The sequence below is a fragment of the Leiobunum rupestre genome, chromosome 10 (assembly GCF_980474605.1).
Source record: "Leiobunum rupestre chromosome 10, qqLeiRupe1.1.hap1, whole genome shotgun sequence".
Classification (NCBI taxonomy): domain Eukaryota; kingdom Metazoa; phylum Arthropoda; class Arachnida; order Opiliones; family Sclerosomatidae; genus Leiobunum; species Leiobunum rupestre.
Genome location: NC_143393.1, coordinates 43,416,903 through 43,435,309, shown reverse-complemented (window position 1 = coordinate 43,435,309; position 18,407 = coordinate 43,416,903). Strand labels below are relative to the sequence as shown.

The window sequence follows — 18,407 nt, the reverse complement described above, 5'->3', positions numbered from 1 at the left end:
CGAAAAGACCGTCATTAAAAAGAAATAGCTTTTTAAGAATATGTAGTGTTATACTTATTTTAGTTATTTTTCTTACGCTATTATATAAATTTAGATTTATAACAATAGACCTTTCGGTAAATTCCTAGCTAAACAGGCCAAACACTTTCGCAAAGACAACATGGCGCTACTTCAGTAGGACTTGCACACTTAATTATTCTTTGGTTTTAGGAATCCTGCTTATGATTATTCGTATTTGATTGGTACTTTCTGAAGCGTCTCCCATAAAGTCGATTTTCAAAATATAGCTAAGGTAGCCTACGTGAAGGTAGTATATTTCAAAATATAGTAAGTCCATAACTGAACTATTTACAAATCAATAAGATATAGTTAATTAACTATTTATATTGGTGTGTATAAAACTATAACCGTTAAATGAGTAGGAATTTTACCAAAAATCCACTATTTTACCTGGACAACTAGGTTATCAGGTTTGCCAGATAATCCTTTTATGAGCCTCCCTGGTTCATGAAAAATCGGGCCAAGCCTTCTGCCTCTCTATACACAAAAGTAAATAACCAATAAGTAGTATTTTATAGAATGGTCTATTTAGTTCAAATAATACGATTCAGTTCCAAATTGTAAAAAAAAAAAATTCCTTACTGAAAGGAACGCGTTGGTACAATATGTATGAAGATGAAAAATTCTCGCCACAAAGAATAATTAGCCGCCTCGATACCTCCCATTCTAATAACAGAGTGAGAGCGTAACCGCCCAACCGATCAACGAAGGCTAATAAACAAAACCAGTATTACGGGCCCGCCGCGGAGTGCGTTCGTATAGATCATCTTCATTAGCATAAATATATCAAAATATCGGCATGGAACCCTAATCAAAGGGTGACCTCCGTAACAAAAGCTAACGAACAGACTTTCAGTCGTCACTTTCAAAATAAGTTTGAATAAATTTCCATTTGGGAAAGTGCGTAGGTAGAGTCCAATCTCGAGTCATTAACAACATTACCTAGAAAATACCGCTGTACAAGGTGTTCATCCCAACGCTAGCCAAAAAGTCATTTGAAAACTTGGATTATTTTTTACAGAATAGGAAAAAATATATCATATAATTTCATACTGTGAATTTCAATTTTATTTTTCACTTATTTCCAGTGTAGAACGACAAAACGGGGACATCAGATGAAAGTTATATGGATAAAATATTAATGTTATCCTAAGTAACATAATTAATAAACATTCAGAGTGCCCTATATGTTTAGTTTTACTGATATCGGCAGATTTCCGAGGAAAGCCAAAAGGGCGAAACCGGTCTACTGTTGAAATCTCTGGCTGAAATTTTGACTTTTGATATAAAGTAACATAATATCTGAAAGGGGTTTCCCCCCGAGTTCTTCGGTTTCCCTTTTCCATAAAAATTTGTAGATGTTAACGGTAATAGTGAGTGTAGGGAGCTGTTGGCTCGCGTGGCTTGAAGGGCTTGCCACCTACCTCCTACAACCCGACCACCTGAATTAAAGACATTAAAAGTCGCTAGATGACTTAGGCCTAAGGAAAGTTGGTTATTAGCTTAATTATTATTATTATTATTAAAATTAATGCAATTATTCTACTTCGATTATATAACCCCCAATTTCGATTTAAAAATGAAATTTAAAAATATGAAAATATGTAAATATTTAGGTAACCACCATGGGTGTCATAATATCACACATAGGAGTCTGAAATTTACTAATTTTTCGCACGGGATTTTCAATCTCAAAGTGATTTCAAAAATAAGAAACTTATTTAGAGATTGTAAAGTACAATTTTCGACTTGATTTCTGGTGTCATTAAGACTGATTTGAGATTTTGGAACCGATTTCCGCGTTTTTCAAGTTGATTTGTCATTTTTCGCTATGGAACGGTATTTTTTCGTACGTCGGACGCAAACTAATCCAGCTTATATTTACAAAATACGTACTCAGAAACACCCTGTACATTTTGACAAGCTGTCCAAAAGACTCGAGTCCACTTTCTTTTTATTCCAATTGGAAAGTAATTTTAAAAGAAGCTTTTTTCTCAGATATAGCTTTTAATTTCCTTTTTTTATTATTATTATGACTATTACATCCTCCAGAGGGAGAGAGAGAGAGGCAAACCTGAGCGGAGAGGGTTCCGTGCGGCCCAGGTTCGACCCCGAGAATCCCTTTGTAGTTCGCCGCTCGTGGGTCACGTGAGGAATATCGCGCGTGTGGCGGCGGTGCCTTTGACGTGCCCAGCTGATGGGCTTCCGACTCGGGATGCATCCAGCCGGAGGATGCAACTCCCGTGCGCCGCCAAATACCTTCCCTTCCGAATACGCCAAATTATACTCTCACCCGTATGAATACATTACTTCTTGATTAGATTTATATTCGTTTAGTCAATTTCATTTTAGAGATAATAAACTTGATCGCCGGGCCAGAAACAAGCGTGTTCAAACTAACAATGTATTTATAACATAAGAATCATAACAACAATAAGTATGTCATCTTAAATTATAATTGTTTTTCGAGTCATGGCTAAAATTATTTTAGTCATGAAGTATCTTGTCATTTTTATTTAAATAATTTTTAATATAATAAGAATGTCAATTAGGAAAAATTATCACCGAACTGATTTTCAGCACTATTGCGCAAACTAGGTTTAGTTCTCAGCGCAGAGACCCCTAGTGACTAAATATGACCAAGGCGAAATATTCTTGTGACAAGGACGATAACATGGTATTCAGTTCGAGTGCGAGTCCGATTAGAAACAAGGTGAGAATGTCAGTGTCGAGAAAAGGTTCTGTCAGGAAATTATCATTAAAACATTAGGAAGTGTCATACTTAATGTTATTATGTTACTTATGTTTATACTTAGTTGACTATGTTAAGCCGATTGTGAACGTTTCTGCCAACCCATTTCACGACCTAAATAAATACACTCTTGGTAGAAATAAATAAGCTTTTGGTAAAAATAAATAAACTCTTGGTAGAAATAAATACACCCTTGATAGAAATAAATAAGCTTTTGGTAAAAATAAATAAACTCTTGGTAGAAATAAATACACCCTTGATAGAAATAAATACACTCTTGGTAAAAATAAATACACTCTTGGTTGAAATAAATACGCTCTTGGTAAAAATAAATAAACTCTTGGTAGAAATAAATAAACTCTTGGTAAAGATAAATAAATTCTTGGTAAAAATAAATACGCTCTTGGTAAAAATAAATAAACTCTTGGTAGAAATAAATAAAATCTTGGTAAAGATAAATAAATTATTGGTAAAAATAAATACGCTCTTGATAAAAATAAATAAATTCTTGGTAGAAATAAATAAACTCTTGGTAAAAATAAATAAATTCTTGGTAAAAATAAATACGCTCTTGATAAAAATAAATAAACTCTTGGTAGAAATAAATAAACTCTTGGTAAAGATAAATAAATTCTTGGTAAAAATAAATACGCTCTTGGTAAAAATAAATAAACTCTTGGTAGAAATAAATAAAATCTTGGTAAAGATAAATAAATTATTGGTAAAAATAAATACGCTCTTGATAAAAATAAATAAATTCTTGGTAGAAATAAATAAACTCTTGGTAAAAATAAATAAATTCTCGGTAAAAATAAATACGCTCTTGATAAAAATAAATAAACTCTTGGTAGAAATAAATAAACTCTTGGTAAAGATAAATAAATTCTTGGTAAAAATAAATACGCTCTTGGTAAAAATAAATAAACTCTTGGTAGAAATAAATTCACTCTTGGTAAAACTAAAAACTCTTGTTGAACCCTGCTGGAGTTAGAAGGTACACGTGACTAAGTGGCATGGTCGGGGTGACGGGAAGGCGCTGTGATAGGGTTCGAAAGGAGGCAGCATTGAGTCATATGAGGCCGACGTTTCGGTTGGATATTTAAAATCAAAGTGGCCGCCGACGAATTAATAAAGTCCATATACCTTTATTTTTCTCTGTGGAGGAAGCCCTCGATCATTATTTATGGGTTTGGATATTAAAGGGCGTCAAAGGTCAACGTATTAGTCATTTATCACAGGGGGCGCCCTCACCGCAAACGGGTTCTGACAAAAAACCATTTAAAAACCGGCAGATATTTAATTTTCCTTTATTCCCGCGTAACATTGCGGATATTATTTCGAAATGAATTTATATTTTTAATTTAATAAACTAAAAAAGATATTTTCCGTATTATATTGATGGTTTTATGTATACGAAGAAACCTAAATTAAAACCACGCATAGTTTATTTGAATTATAATTCATATGAGTTTATTAATTCTTAAATGATAACGTAATTAAAACAACTTATATTTTATCAGAGTTGGCTGATTATTATGATTTTAATGATTTATCCAATATTTAAAATAAAGATTATTTTCTTTAAATAATTGAATTATATCACAAACAATTGTAATACAAAGCAAACCTGAGCCAACTAAAATATTAAATAATAATTGAATTAAATTAAAATTTCATTTAAGGTTAAATTTTATAAATATTTAACCGATACAAGCCAAATATTAATCGATTAAACTGTAAAAAAGAGTAATTAATGCCACGCGAGCCAACAGCTCCCTACACTAACTATTACCGTTAACCTCAACAAGTTTTTATGATAGGGGAAACCATAGAGCTCGGGGAAAACCCTTATATATAGATGTGGAAGTAAAAAGGTATTGATTCGATTTCCACGAATAACCCAGTAATTAATTACAGCAATTTATTTAATAATTTGACTAATACTTGATCATAAAATGTGTAATTAATACATCACGTGTGACGGCATGGTTCCCATCCCCTCCCCCCGTGAACGGTGTCCGTTGTGACAGCTACAGGACTTATGGGCTGGGGTGTCAGGAGGGTTGGCTTAGGGGCAATGGTAATGGATGACATCGTTTGTCATCGTAGAGTTCGGAGCGGCATCTGGTGATGCAGCTACTCAACACGGATGTTCATTGTGTTTGCGCTTCGATTGAGACAAATTATTAATTGAGCTTGCGTCCGCCTGCTTTAAGATCATCTTGGAAACTCCTCCCCGATTATACTTTTAGTCCAAAGCTCTTTGATGTTGTCTGAAAAAGCGGGCTTCTTTTCAATACACTGGATAATTAATAGCGCCACCTTTTGGAAAATAATTCAAGTAATTGTATTAATAATAGCATAAGTGTATAATATGGTTACATAAGTGTGACACTTCCTAATTTTAACTTGCAAACGTTTTACTGAGAGCTATTCACAAGACAGTCTGCATTAGGGGCTTCGTCGCCGTTTTGCGTCCGCTTAATAACGCGTCACTGAGGCTAGGCGCCCACTGGCTCTCCGTTTCGTATCCGTCCTGCCTTCCACAAGGCATTGTCTCCGTTACGAAGCAAAGGCTTGTGGAAGCTAGGACGGAGACGTTACGAAGAGCAGTGGGCGCCTGGCCTCACACGTAGCCTTTGACAGCGCCTCGCTAGGGGGAGATTTTCTTCTCGTGATGACGTCACTCCGTTACTAGCTCTCAGTAAAATATTCCCCGAAGTGACAAACTTATAGAATAATATTATAGACTTATGATAATAGCAATGCAGAATAAATATAAGTCACTCATGACTTGGCCCTTAATGTATAAAAATTAATACAAATTATCCCAAATAAAAATTGAATTGCATTGAAATGCTATTGTTATTTTTAATCTATTGTTAATTCGGGTTCAATCAAAAGTCTCAATAAGTATGACCGATAGTGGCGTAGCGAGCCGGTGGCTATGGGGCGCCCAAAGTAATAAAATGGATTTGCTAGTATATATATTAAACTCATTATTGTTGAAACTTGGAAAGTAAAAAAGGCGATTAAGAGCTTGTGCGCTTTTAAACATCGTCTTAATAAGGGAATTAAAATTTCTGAGTTCTTACACATGTTGAAACTGTTCAGACCGGACGAGAGACTGGGCCCACCGGTAGAAGTTCCCGGGGCCCGTACAGCCTAAGGGCCCGGGTTTGAACCCTTCTCCAACGAGTCTATCCATAATCTTATTGTAATGGAGCAAAATATGAATCAAAACTATTTTGACACTGAAAGCCTTGATCACTTTGAAATAACAACTTTTGGACCCGGAATTATTAAAAAAAAACGTATACGTATAATAATAATCAGTTAGGCTCTTACCCGAGGCACCACCTTAGGCCTAAGTCATCAAGCGACTTTTAAAGCCATTAATTCAGGTGGCCGGGTTATTGTTTTCCGGCGCGTTTGTTGCAACTAAAGACATAGATATTGTATGCTTTTGGGGCCCTAACTAGAGATTAATAATAATATAATAATAGTAATAATATAATATAATATAATATAATATAATATAATATAATATAATATAATATAATAATAGTAATAGTAATATAATAATATAATAATATAATAATTAATAATAATATAATAATAATATAATATAATAATATAATAATAATAATATATTAATAATGTAATTAAATTCAATTCAATTCAAACTTTTTTTATTCTGTATAAAAACATGTTAGTAGTAACACTTTTAAAATTTATACAGAGGTTAAGTTATTGTTATATTATTATGTATTTATACAATGGGGTTTTAAAAAAATGGCACAAATGTGTTACTAATTTGTTTGTCTTGTTGATTTACTTACATTTAAGTATTTAAAAGTTTAAAAAAGTTAAAAAAAAGAGCCATTTGGTCAGATATTGTCAATTTCTTTTAAGCGGGCCATTGTATTATTTTAAAAGGAGTTAAGATTCTGGTTATACAAGTCTAAGGGGTAGTTATCGGTATTATACAATTTTGAATGCGAGTGATAGGGTTAACAGATTTAAAATTTTTGATATAAAACATTTCCTTGTTACGTGTACTATTCTTATTATAATAATATTATAATAATAATCAGCTAAACTAATACCCAAGGCATTACTGGTAACCATGTTGAACTCTGAGTCCATTATTCTTGACTTTTCAGAATTGAGTCGAGGCGAGATGGACCTGGATTCGTCGCAATCAGACGCCAGCGATTCGGAGCCCGGGCTGCAGCTGAAGAGGAAGCAGAGGCGATCCCGGACCACCTTCACTGCTGGTCAGTTGGACGAGTTGGAGAAGGCCTTCGAAAGGACGCAGTACCCGGACATCTACACCCGCGAGGAATTGGCCCAACGGACGAAACTGACCGAAGCCAGAGTTCAGGTTAGCGACCTTTCACCCCCGGATTTAGTTAGATTAGTTGGTTGGTTCTCATGACCCCAATTTACAAGAAAGAAAAAAATGAGCTATCTCCGTCGATTTTCAATTATTTGGGGGTCAAAAGTTCCAAATTAATTAGATCCATAAAATAGATTATTCCCGATCGCAATCAGTACGTGTAAATTTCAAACGGGCGTTCTTTTTTCAGGTCTGGTTTAGCAACCGTCGGGCCCGTTGGCGCAAGCAGCTGGGCACCCACCAACACCACCACCAGGTCGGCAGTTTCGCGCCCATGAGTCTCCCCGTGGGCTACACGGGCGCGGGAGGCGCTGCCGCGGCCGCCTACCTCCTCTCGGAGAGCGCCTACACAGCGGCATCTGCCGCCGGTAAGTCAAAACATTTTCCTTAATTAAATTTATCTTTAATTAAAGGGGAACGGTCAAGCTATAACCATTTAGATAGCCCTATAGCCCGTTTAAAACTAAAATTTATGGCGAAAACCGCATAAACAAATATTAAGTGGTTAATTTTTAATAAAATAAAGAAATTTCGGGAAATTGAAAAGCGCGCGTCCGCCGCGACACCTGGTGAGAAATTGGTGACAGAGAAAAACAACGTAAAAGCACGCGCTGCTGAAGACGCGAAAGATTTGTTTCGCACGCGCTGCGCGGTCCAGTTATACGAGAACTAAGCCTAAATTGCCCGATTTTAAAAGTTAAGATAGTTCGAAAATCGCTCACTAAGGTGCTGCTGGCGCTGGCGATACACCCTAAGATGGCGGCGAAAATCCAAACCCAAATACTTGGCGTTATTTTGCCTTTCAACTTTTAGGGTCAAAAACTATTTTTTCAAGACAAAATAATGTACGTGTAAGTATCTTGAGCGTCTTGTTGATCTTTTGATACGCAAATAAGGCGATATTTGGAAAAGCTTGGCCTTTCCCTTTTAACCAATGATAAATGATGATGACGTCATCTAAATATAATTCCGCTTTATATTAATTTGTGGTATATTTGTGCTTCCTTATTGTCAATAGAGACATGGCGTCACAGCGTTGCCAGATTATTCTTACCGAATTATTGTACAAAGGGTAAAAAATTATATTACAACAATAGAAATTATGGTACCATTATAAAATAGTATTAATTACAGTTTTGGTGTGTCTTAGTGGATGTAGTCAGTATCGACCATAGAAATCGTAAAAGCTAACTTGAACGATTTTGGAAATTTTGCAGCGCGCGACGATTAGAAATTCCGATTTCTAGTGATCTGGCAACACTTGAACGTGGGCTTAATATTTCGTCGCCTGAAAGCAAAATCTACGTAACTTTAACTAGACTTAAAATTAGTATAAAGTTACGGGGTTTTTGCTTTCAGGCGACGATTTTATGTACAGTTAATAAAAATGCATATTATTTTAGTACTAGAAACAATTTAAATATGAAAATAGTACCATTATAGTACAATAGGTTGTAAATATGGTACATTTTGGTACTATATAGTACACTCTCAAAATAATAGTTAGATAATATGATGTAAATAATATGCTGCAAAATTATGGTATTTGTACCATAATTATAGTACGTATGGCAACGCCGCGTCACGCCGTACCTTTGGCTACGGCCGCCATACTCGTATGCTTAGTTTCCAATCGGAAAAAGCATGGGTGACGTATTGTCTACGTTATTCTACCAAGTCCCTATTGACAATTACTTTATGATACGCCTATATTAAAAGGTGGGTAAAAATGTCGGCAGACCCAACCAAATTTGATTTCATATGGAGACGAATTTCCTGCAGGGTTGAACATAAGGATATTTTTTTAGTAGTCAGCCTGCTTATTTTAGTAGTCACTGACTAGTGGGGTAAAAAGGGGGGAATAGAAACAAGAAGGACAACCAACAATTTTGCTTTACCCATCAGAATTACAATAGGAATTTATTTTCACTTGAGTTACATTATGTATTTTTTTTTAAATAAAATGGGATTGATGAATGATGAATTTATGATACGCCATATTTGCCAGCATTTATGAATATTTATTGACTAATGAGCCCGCAGATTTCGATTAATTTTAGTAGTCATAGCATTTATTTTAGTAGTCAAATGCCGTGACTAGTGCCTTATGTCCAGCCCTGATTTCCTGTCGTGCGTAGTTTCGGGTTTTCGGTTTGAAATCGTCTGCGCTTCAGACGATGCGTATCGAAATAGCAGTTTCTTATTGGTCTTTCATATAAATTCAAATTGTTCTGGGTGGGTCAGCATTTTTACCCACCTTTTAAAATAGGTGTATCCTCCACCACTATCCCCTTATACGTCATTCCGTTGCTACGCAACGAGTTTTGAAATTTGTAGTGATTAGGCTTAGCTTTTTTTTCGGTTTAGTTAGTCGCATGCCAGATTTGCCCACGGTACTGATGACCCCTGATAGGGTGAAACCGCTCTATCGTTGGAATTTCTGGAAATTTTATTTCATTTTTAATTTTTTTTTATTACAATTTATTTATTCTCGAAAGTGTACAATTGTTCAAAGTAGCTCGTCAGTTTTTTAAATGGTTTAAATTTGTTAAGGGCTTAGTTTTCGCCTCTTTTCATTATGGAATTTTTTTTACCTTTCTTTGTATGTTGATTATATGATGGGAAGGCCCATGCAGTTGCCATATACTCAATAAATAATTTTCTTATTTAAAAAATAATCTAGTACCACTACCAAGGCTAGATAACCCACATATTTATTTACTTTTAGTCTAAGGTAACAGTTATTTTAGTACATTGCTTAAACTGCCTGAAAAGACTGACAAGGAGACATCCCGAGTTGTCTCTAGCCGATTTTTGTCAAACTCGGGGGTTAAGTAGACCTTCATGTACCTTGAAAGCTCGGGATGTCTCCTTGGGACCTTGTTAACATTCGCCCCTGGTCGTGCTTAGAGGGCAAAATCCCCAGGTACCGGCGAAAAGGGACCAGACGCGTGCTTTTTTGAGGCCCGGATAAGGACCCATCGCCAGCACCCTAGTTAGAAGGGCCCCCGATGACATTATTGGCGCCAGGGCCCCAAAATATCTCTGCACGACCTTGTCTTCGCCACCACAGAATGGGAGTAAAATGACGTCATAGGGGTTAGGTCTCGTTACCCTACTTCGAAATCGCGGAACAGCCGAAAAGCACCCAATTCCGAAATGGGACATTGGTCGTTTGTGGATGGGCTCCAGTAATCGCGACGGAACTATAGGCGTTAATTAGCGTCTCTAAGTTCCGTATCGTTCAGTTATTTAAACAAAATTTTAAGGATGTTTTAAAAATCAAAGAAGGAAATTTTTTTAATACATTTAGTATTTCATAATCATTTCCTTATTCATGACAAAATTTCGAAATTTTACATAAAAATCGTTTGAAATTTCTACACGTAAACGTTTTCGATAATTTTCCTAATAAATGTATTCGAGTTCATTTGGTCGTTTAATCACGATTAGCCCGCTTGTCCAGGGTACAATATTTTCTATAGCAAATAACCCTGTTTATATTATTAATATTGTAACACTATTTAACTAATCCATCATTTAGTAATAAGACAACCAAAATTAATTTAAAAATAATTTTTAACACTCAATACGTAATAAATAAAATTTACGGGGTGGAAAATAAATTGAACTGAATTCGCACAATAGAAGGAAATGAAAGAAATATAATAATCACGTCCAGATACAATTTTCTTTCCCTAAAAATGAGTTTTATTAATATTTCACCAAACGTATTTTTTTGGGTCAAAATCTTAAAAATAATGCGCTCTTTTTCGGAGCCACTCTGAAAGCTATTTCTATTCCTTTTCAAACTAAGTTTCATTAATGAGGAAAAATGGTATATCTTTTATGTTAATGCAGGCTGATACGCTACTGTTAAGAGGGACTCCCAACATTCCTGGGACGATGGTGCGTGACCTATAGCTCCCTCCCCTCAAACTCTTTTTTCTTGGTCTGCAACATTTAGTTAATTACGATAGAGTCAGCTTAGCGATTCGCTATTATATCCAACGAAACGTTTTTATAAAGCGTGCGTTAACAGTTTTGCTAAATTGCCCTCGTAAGTGTTATTAAATAGGCGAATTTTACTTAATGGACGCGAATGGAGTTATATTTAAGGTCTGTTTCGTAACCTTGAGAACGAAAATCTAAAATTAGGTTTCCCACTTCTTTTTAGAAATAGCTAATGATTATTTTGATACTCTCAATAAATAAAATCAAACTAATCAGGATAAAATTAAATTAAAATTATTAAACCATGAATACACTGTGATGAGTATGGGTAAATCCTGATAATTATGATAAAATCCCGATGAGTTTAGGTAAATCCTGATTATGATAAAATCCCGATAAATTTGGGTAAATCCTGATTATTATGATAAAATTCAGATGAGTTGGGGTAAATACTGATTATTATGATTAAATCCTGATGAGTTTGGATAAATCCTGATTATTATGATAAAATCCCGAAGAGTATGGGTAAATCCTAATTATTATGATAAAATCCTGATTATTAAGGGCAAATCTTGATTATTATTATTATCAACTCTTGATAATTATTATTAAAAACTAGTTAGTATGATTAAACCTCATTAGCATGAGTAAACACTGATTAGTATGATTAAACCTCATTAGCATGAGTAAACACTGATTAGTATGATTAAACCTCATTAGCATGAGTAAACACTGATTAGTATGATTAAACCTCATTAGCATGAGTAAACACTGATTAGTATGATTAAACCTCATTAGCATGAGTAAACACTGATTAGTATGATTAAACCTCATTAGCATGAGTAAACACTGATTAGTATGATTAAACCTCATTAGCATGAGTAAACACTGATTAGTATGATTAAACCTCATTAGCATGAGTAAACACTGATTAGTATGATTAAACCTCATTAGCATGAGTAAACACTGATTAGTATGATTAAACCTCATTAGCATGAGTAAACACTGATTAGTATGATTAAACCTCATTAGCATGAGTAAACACTGATTAGTATGATTAAACCTCATTAGCATGAGTAAACACTGATTAGTATGATTAAACCTCATTAGCATGAGTAAACACTGATTAGTATGATTAAACCTCATTAGCGAGGGGAAGCTCACTCCAATGATTATTAGGACACCCTCGTATGATTAAATCATGAATAGATTAGATTAAAATTAAATCTGTAGCTTTGGCTGTACAAAGATTAAAAATGATTAAATCATGATTAAATTTTTAATTATGATTATTAGGACATCCTGTAACAAAGTGATCTGCCCCTCGCTCATTAGCATGAGTAAACACTGATTTATATGATTAAACCTCATTTGCATGAGTAAACACTGATAAGTACGATTATTTAGTCGGAATAACTATTTAGTATGATTAAGCCACATATAGTATGAATAAACCAGATTTAGTATGATTAAACCACATAATATGAGTAAACCAGATTTAGAATGATTAAACCACATATAATATGAATAAACCAGATTTAGAATGATTAAACCACATATAATATGAATAAACCAGATTTAGTATGATTAAACCACATAATTTGAATAAACCAGATTTAGTATGATTAAACCACATAATATGAATAAACCAGATTTAGTATGATTAAACCACATAATATGAATAAACCAGATTTAGGATGATTAAACCATATTTAGTACAATTAAACCATATTTAGTACGAATAAACCATATTTAGTACAATTAAACCATATTTAGAACGATTAAACCATATTTAGTATGATAAAACCATTAAACCATATTTAGAATGATTAAACCATTAAACCATATTTAGTATGATTAAACCGTATTGAATTTGAGTATGATTAAACCGTATTGAATTTGAGTATGATTAAACCGTGTTTAGTATGATTAAACCATTAAACCATATTTAGTATGATTAAACCGTATTGAATTTGAGTATGATTAAACCATTAAACCATATTTAGTATGATTAAACCATTAAACCATATTTAGAATGATTAAACCATTAAACCATATTTAGTATGATTAAACCATTAAACCATATTTAGAATGATTAAACCATTAAACCATATTTAGTATGATTAAACCATTAAACCATATTTAGAATGATTAAACCATTAAACCATATTTAGTATGATTAAACCGTATTGAATTTGAGTATGATTAAACCGTGTTTAGTATGATTAAACCGTGTTTAGTATGATTAAACCATTTTTCTTACGATTAAACCATATTTCTTACGATTAAACCATATTTCTTACGATTAAACCATATTTCTTACGATTAAACCATATTTCTTACGATTAAACCATATTTCTTACGATTTAACCATATTTCTTATGATTAAACCATATTTCTTATGATTAAACCATATTTCTTATGATTAAACCATGTTTCTTATGACTAAACCATGTTTCTTATGACTAAATCCGGAGTAAGATGAGTAAACACTGATTAGTATGATTACATCCTCTATGCTATAATGACAAATTATAATAATGATTATTGAGACACTTTTAAAATAATGTTTTTTAATACCAATATTTTTTTATCAAGTGGTTAAATTGAATTTAACGTGGGCGTCTTCATTTTATTTAATTACGTCAAAGCGTTTTTGGCTAGTAGACCAATTTCTCGCCAATTTAGCATTTGACTTGACCCCCCCCCCGTGTAATTCGTGTCACACGAAACTATTTGGGGTAAAAAGGGGGGGGGGTGAATAGCTAATGACGCAATGGTTAAACTATTTCTGGACACTTGTGTCGCTCGTTCCACCCCCCGACTCAATTTGGGGAAACAAGTGCAACGATTCTCGAGCAAAAAATCTTAAAACATAAGAATTATAAAGGACTTCTTTCACGGGCATTTGGTTCGCGTCGTTTGTACTTCGTGTAAAAAAATCGCCACCTTTTTTGGGCAGAAAATGTCGTTGAAGAGGAGGCCACTTTCCAAGAGAGCAATGAATTAAAGTCGTTTTTGATCTTAACAAATGACGCGACTCCCCCCCTTCCTACCCCCCGCCCGCTGTTTCGTTGCCAGTCCACGCGAAGAAGATCTTCGACGGTACTGTTTCATAGCGACTAGGCTGACATCTATCGCCCTTATTAAGAACTACTTCGAATTTCTTAGCGTCTGTTTCGCAAATTGATAACGACTGATGGGCCAGACGATGATGTAATTGATGTTATTAACAAAATTAACTATTGTTAAAGAAGTAATGGTAAAGAAAAACCCGTGATAATTTTAATTCGGAGCTGTCACAACATTATATAAAGGGTCACGCAATTGTTTTGAATGTAAAGGGTGGGGCTACAGAATCACGTGTTTTGAAACGATTTTGTAAATGGAATAATTGGCTGCTAACCTCATGTTTCTTAATGTAGCTAGCGCCAATTACCCTAACTTCTGTTACACCTGGTGGACGAAATTCGAAATTCGACGACCCACAATTATTCAGTGGCGTCGCCAGAATTTCCGTTTTGGGGGCGCCTGCTCAAGGGCTCCCATACAGGTCGACTTAGCAATCCGATGACTTTTTTAGAAATAATTTTTATCAAGAAAACTTCGGTCAAATTCAGATAACGTTGGAAAAGTTAAAGCTTCTATGTCCTCTCCTCTTTCACTCTCCCGAAACCAACCACCTAAATTAAAGGTATATAACGAAACGTTTTAAGAAAATAAACCATTTTATTTCCGAAATTGTAATAGGAACCCTTTTATGAGTTTCATCAAAACAATGAAATCAATTTCGGGAATTTTAGGAGGCGCTTCAGAAAATTTTCAGGTGGCTCAAGCGCTACCTAAAACAGCCTAGCGACGCCACTGAAATTATTATCGAACGGTCCGACATTTTCATCCAGATTTCGGGATTTTAAGTTGACTTCAGGATTTTAAAATCATTTTACTTCTAGAGTGTATAAGATTTGTACGAATGTCGTAGATTATTATGGAACTTCATACTCCTTTTGAGGAAATGATTTCTTGTTTCGAGTGGATCACGTAATTTCGTGTTTTTGCCACCAGGTTTAACAGAAGCTGGGAGTTAACTGGTGCTAGTCGTAACGCCTGTTAGCAGACGCTTTTCCGACATACTCACTTTAACGGAATAAAATATCTCGAGACTTACGTAACCAAAGTGATAACAATCTCGTTTTTCGGAGTCGTTAAAAAAGACGCGGGCTGTTTATGGAGTCAACCGTGCGTATCGCGCGTAATTAGCGACTATCTGACCAAACGGCAGGCACACCCACTTACCATTATTATAGAGATTATATTCATCGCCGTATAAGAACGTGTTAAAAACCATCCCCAAAGCGGCGCGCGAAAGAGAATGGACACTTCTGTTTTTAAAACCGGGCTCCAAAACGTTTCCGGCTTATTAGCCTTTTAAAGCGAGACCCATGTCAAAAATTGACCCAGCAATACAATATTAATATTCTAGCTATTAAACGGAGCCTGGACGGGCAAGATGCTCTTTATGTGGTCCTTGCCGCTTGGGTTTAATATGGTGCTAGAAATGAACTTTGTTTCGAAATGCGAGAGTGGACGCAAAAAGTGTGTTAGGCCTAACGCAGTTTTTGCGTTAGACCTAATAAGATTTTTGCGTCAAACCTCGGTTTCTTTGGCTACCTTGTCTAATCCGATAACCAGCCAACTGATAATATTTGTGTCAGTCATCCCGACTCGCCTACAAAGGGGGGAAGGTTAATTCTATTAGAATTATTTTGTCACATGAATGGTGGTTTACTCCCATTAATGGTGGTTTTTCTCCCGCAGAGCAATCAGTATTCCACCATCACCACCACGCCGCACTTCACGGCGGACCAGCTCACGCGCACGTCTCAGCTCCTAGTCACCAAGTGCAAAACAGTCCGTCCTCGTCCAGTCTGCACGGACACCCGTCGCACCATACACTGACCCACCAGAGCAGTCCCTCGTCGGTCAACTCGGCCGTTAGCGTGTCCGGCTGTGGGCCCAGCGCCGATGCTAGAGCGACGGCCACCTACGGAGAGCCGTCGAACGTCTACGGCACCAATTCTTCCAACATCAACTCGCAGGTAAATTATTATCTCCTTATTAAATTCCCAATTTTAGGTACCGTAAATCTTCTACATTTAATTAAACGCTAAATCGCCAATATTATACACTTTCACACATAATTTGAATACTATTAGCCAGGAAGCCATACCTCTACTGGGAATGCTAAGATCACTCTGACGGCTTTGGCCCCGCCTACGAGATAAAAAAATCCCCTCTGGGCGCGCTCCCCTCTCACGTTGTTAAGTTAACATAGTGACGTCAAAAAAATCGTCAGCCACATCGAGACGAAAATCTGCCGCGATAAGCATTCCTATAGTAGAGGTATCGATTGCTGTATTAGCACTTTCCTAGCTAGAGGAGCAGGGTTCGATGCCAGTTTATGGCACTGGAACCCACTCCCACATTGAGTTTAAAGCGTTTCCTATCAGTTCATCTATTTCCCCAAAAATATATCTTGCATAGGCTAACGGTAATAGTGAGTGTCGGGAGCTGTTGGCTCGCGTGGCATGAAGGGATTGCCAACACACTTGTACGCAGTTTAACCAGGCCACCTGAATTAACGGCATTAACTTGCGCCTAAGGTGGTGCCTAGCTGATTATTATTTCTAATTCTGCGTAGTGTAACCTAATTTATCAAAACTTAAAAGCATAAGTCTCTAACATTGGTCCATAAGTTTGTCACTTTGGTGAATATTTTACTGAGAGCTAGTAACGGAGTGACGTCATCACAAGAAGAAAATCTCCCCCTAGGGAGGCGCTGTCAAAGGCTACGTGTGACGCGTTAGCAAGCGGAGGTAAAACGGTGACGAAACCCGTAATGCAGTCTGTTTTGTGAATAGCTCTCAGTAAAACCTTTGCATGTGAAGTGTCACACTTATGAGAGAATATTATTTACTTATGATAATAGTGATACATACTAGATAATACTAGCGTGACTTACTAGCATTGAAACCGTTTCCGATAGCTAGTTTTAGTGTTGTTAATTTTCCGGAAAAATAAAATACGGAAACTTTTCCGCAAATCGGAAAAAGGAACATAAACTACTATTTAGGGGTTTTTAATGTTTTTAACTTTTTATCGATATAAAATGTCTAATATCAGTAAACATACTACAAAACATTAATAGCGTTACATTGTTAATCAGTTTGAAGCTAGTCTAGAGGTTTAGTTTTACTTTCAGATTCGAAAAAATGAGGCGAAAATGCCGCTTTATTTAAATTTGCAAATAATATTATAGACTAATCATGGAATGAAAACTTTATTTATTTTTTTCGGAAAAATACGGAAAATTTTCCGTAAAAAAGGTCTCGGTCATTTTCCGGAAACTTTTCCGACTTACAACACTATTCAAAACGCATTTTGATAATTGATTTCTTTGCAGGTAATGAACATGCTGTATACGAACGCTATGGCCTCGAGCGCCACGTCCGACCCGTACGGTCAAGCGACGGGGCAAGGACAGTGCGCGGGTCCTAGTAACAGTTCCGGCGGCGCGCCGTCCACTCTGCTGATCTCGGACGAAGTGTCGGGCTGGAACGGCGCCAACCGCTCGGCTCCGCACGGCTGGAACTCGGCGGCGGGCTCGTCGGTGCAAGCGGGCGGCCTCGACTCCAACGCGGCGGCGTACGCGGGAGGGACTCCCATGATGATGCATTCCTCCACCGCGGACCCGTTCGCCTTCAGCGGGGGAATGACCCCTGTCCACCACGATCTCAAGTCCTCTTTCTACTACACGGGACATCAGCTGTCCGGTACCATGAGGGGTCTGGCTCTTTGATGAATACCGACTGACTGGTTGATTAGGATCTAGATCATTTCGCGTCGCACGATACCCCAGGATTTATGAAACTGTTCACCGATCATTATGCGATTAACGACAAATAACGACCTAATTATCTCAATTTTAGAAACGCTGGAATTGACTTGTAAGTGATAACGAATTTCAATTTAAATAATTAAACTCAAAAAGACAATTTAATTATTAAAATTAAGAAATTTAAATATAATTAATTTTATTTTAATCCATTAAATCTTATGGATTTAAGAAAATCGGTCAATTAGATTCAAAAAGACAATTTAATTATTAAAATAAATCAATTTAAAAATAATTAATTTTAATTTAATGTATTAAATCTAATGGGTTTAAGATAATCGGTC

General features: G+C 35.8%; 1 protein-coding gene across 2 annotated transcripts in view; it reads left to right on the top strand.

Annotated features, from left to right (window-relative positions):
* The window catches only part of LOC149925980 (uncharacterized), an 89,845-nt gene extending 71,736 nt beyond the window's left edge, over window positions 1-18,109 (top strand). For both annotated transcript variants that reach the window (XM_090160025.1, XM_090160024.1), the window contains exons 4-7: window positions 6,979-7,199; window positions 7,405-7,582; window positions 15,987-16,267; window positions 17,632-18,109. In XM_090160025.1, coding sequence (XP_090016151.1) covers window positions 6,979-7,199; window positions 7,405-7,582; window positions 15,987-16,267; window positions 17,632-18,027 — 1,076 coding nt within the window. In that variant the 3' untranslated portion in view covers window positions 18,028-18,109. The remainder of the gene's footprint in view (window positions 1-6,978; window positions 7,200-7,404; window positions 7,583-15,986; window positions 16,268-17,631) is intronic.
* Window positions 18,110-18,407: the final 298 nt, after the last annotated feature.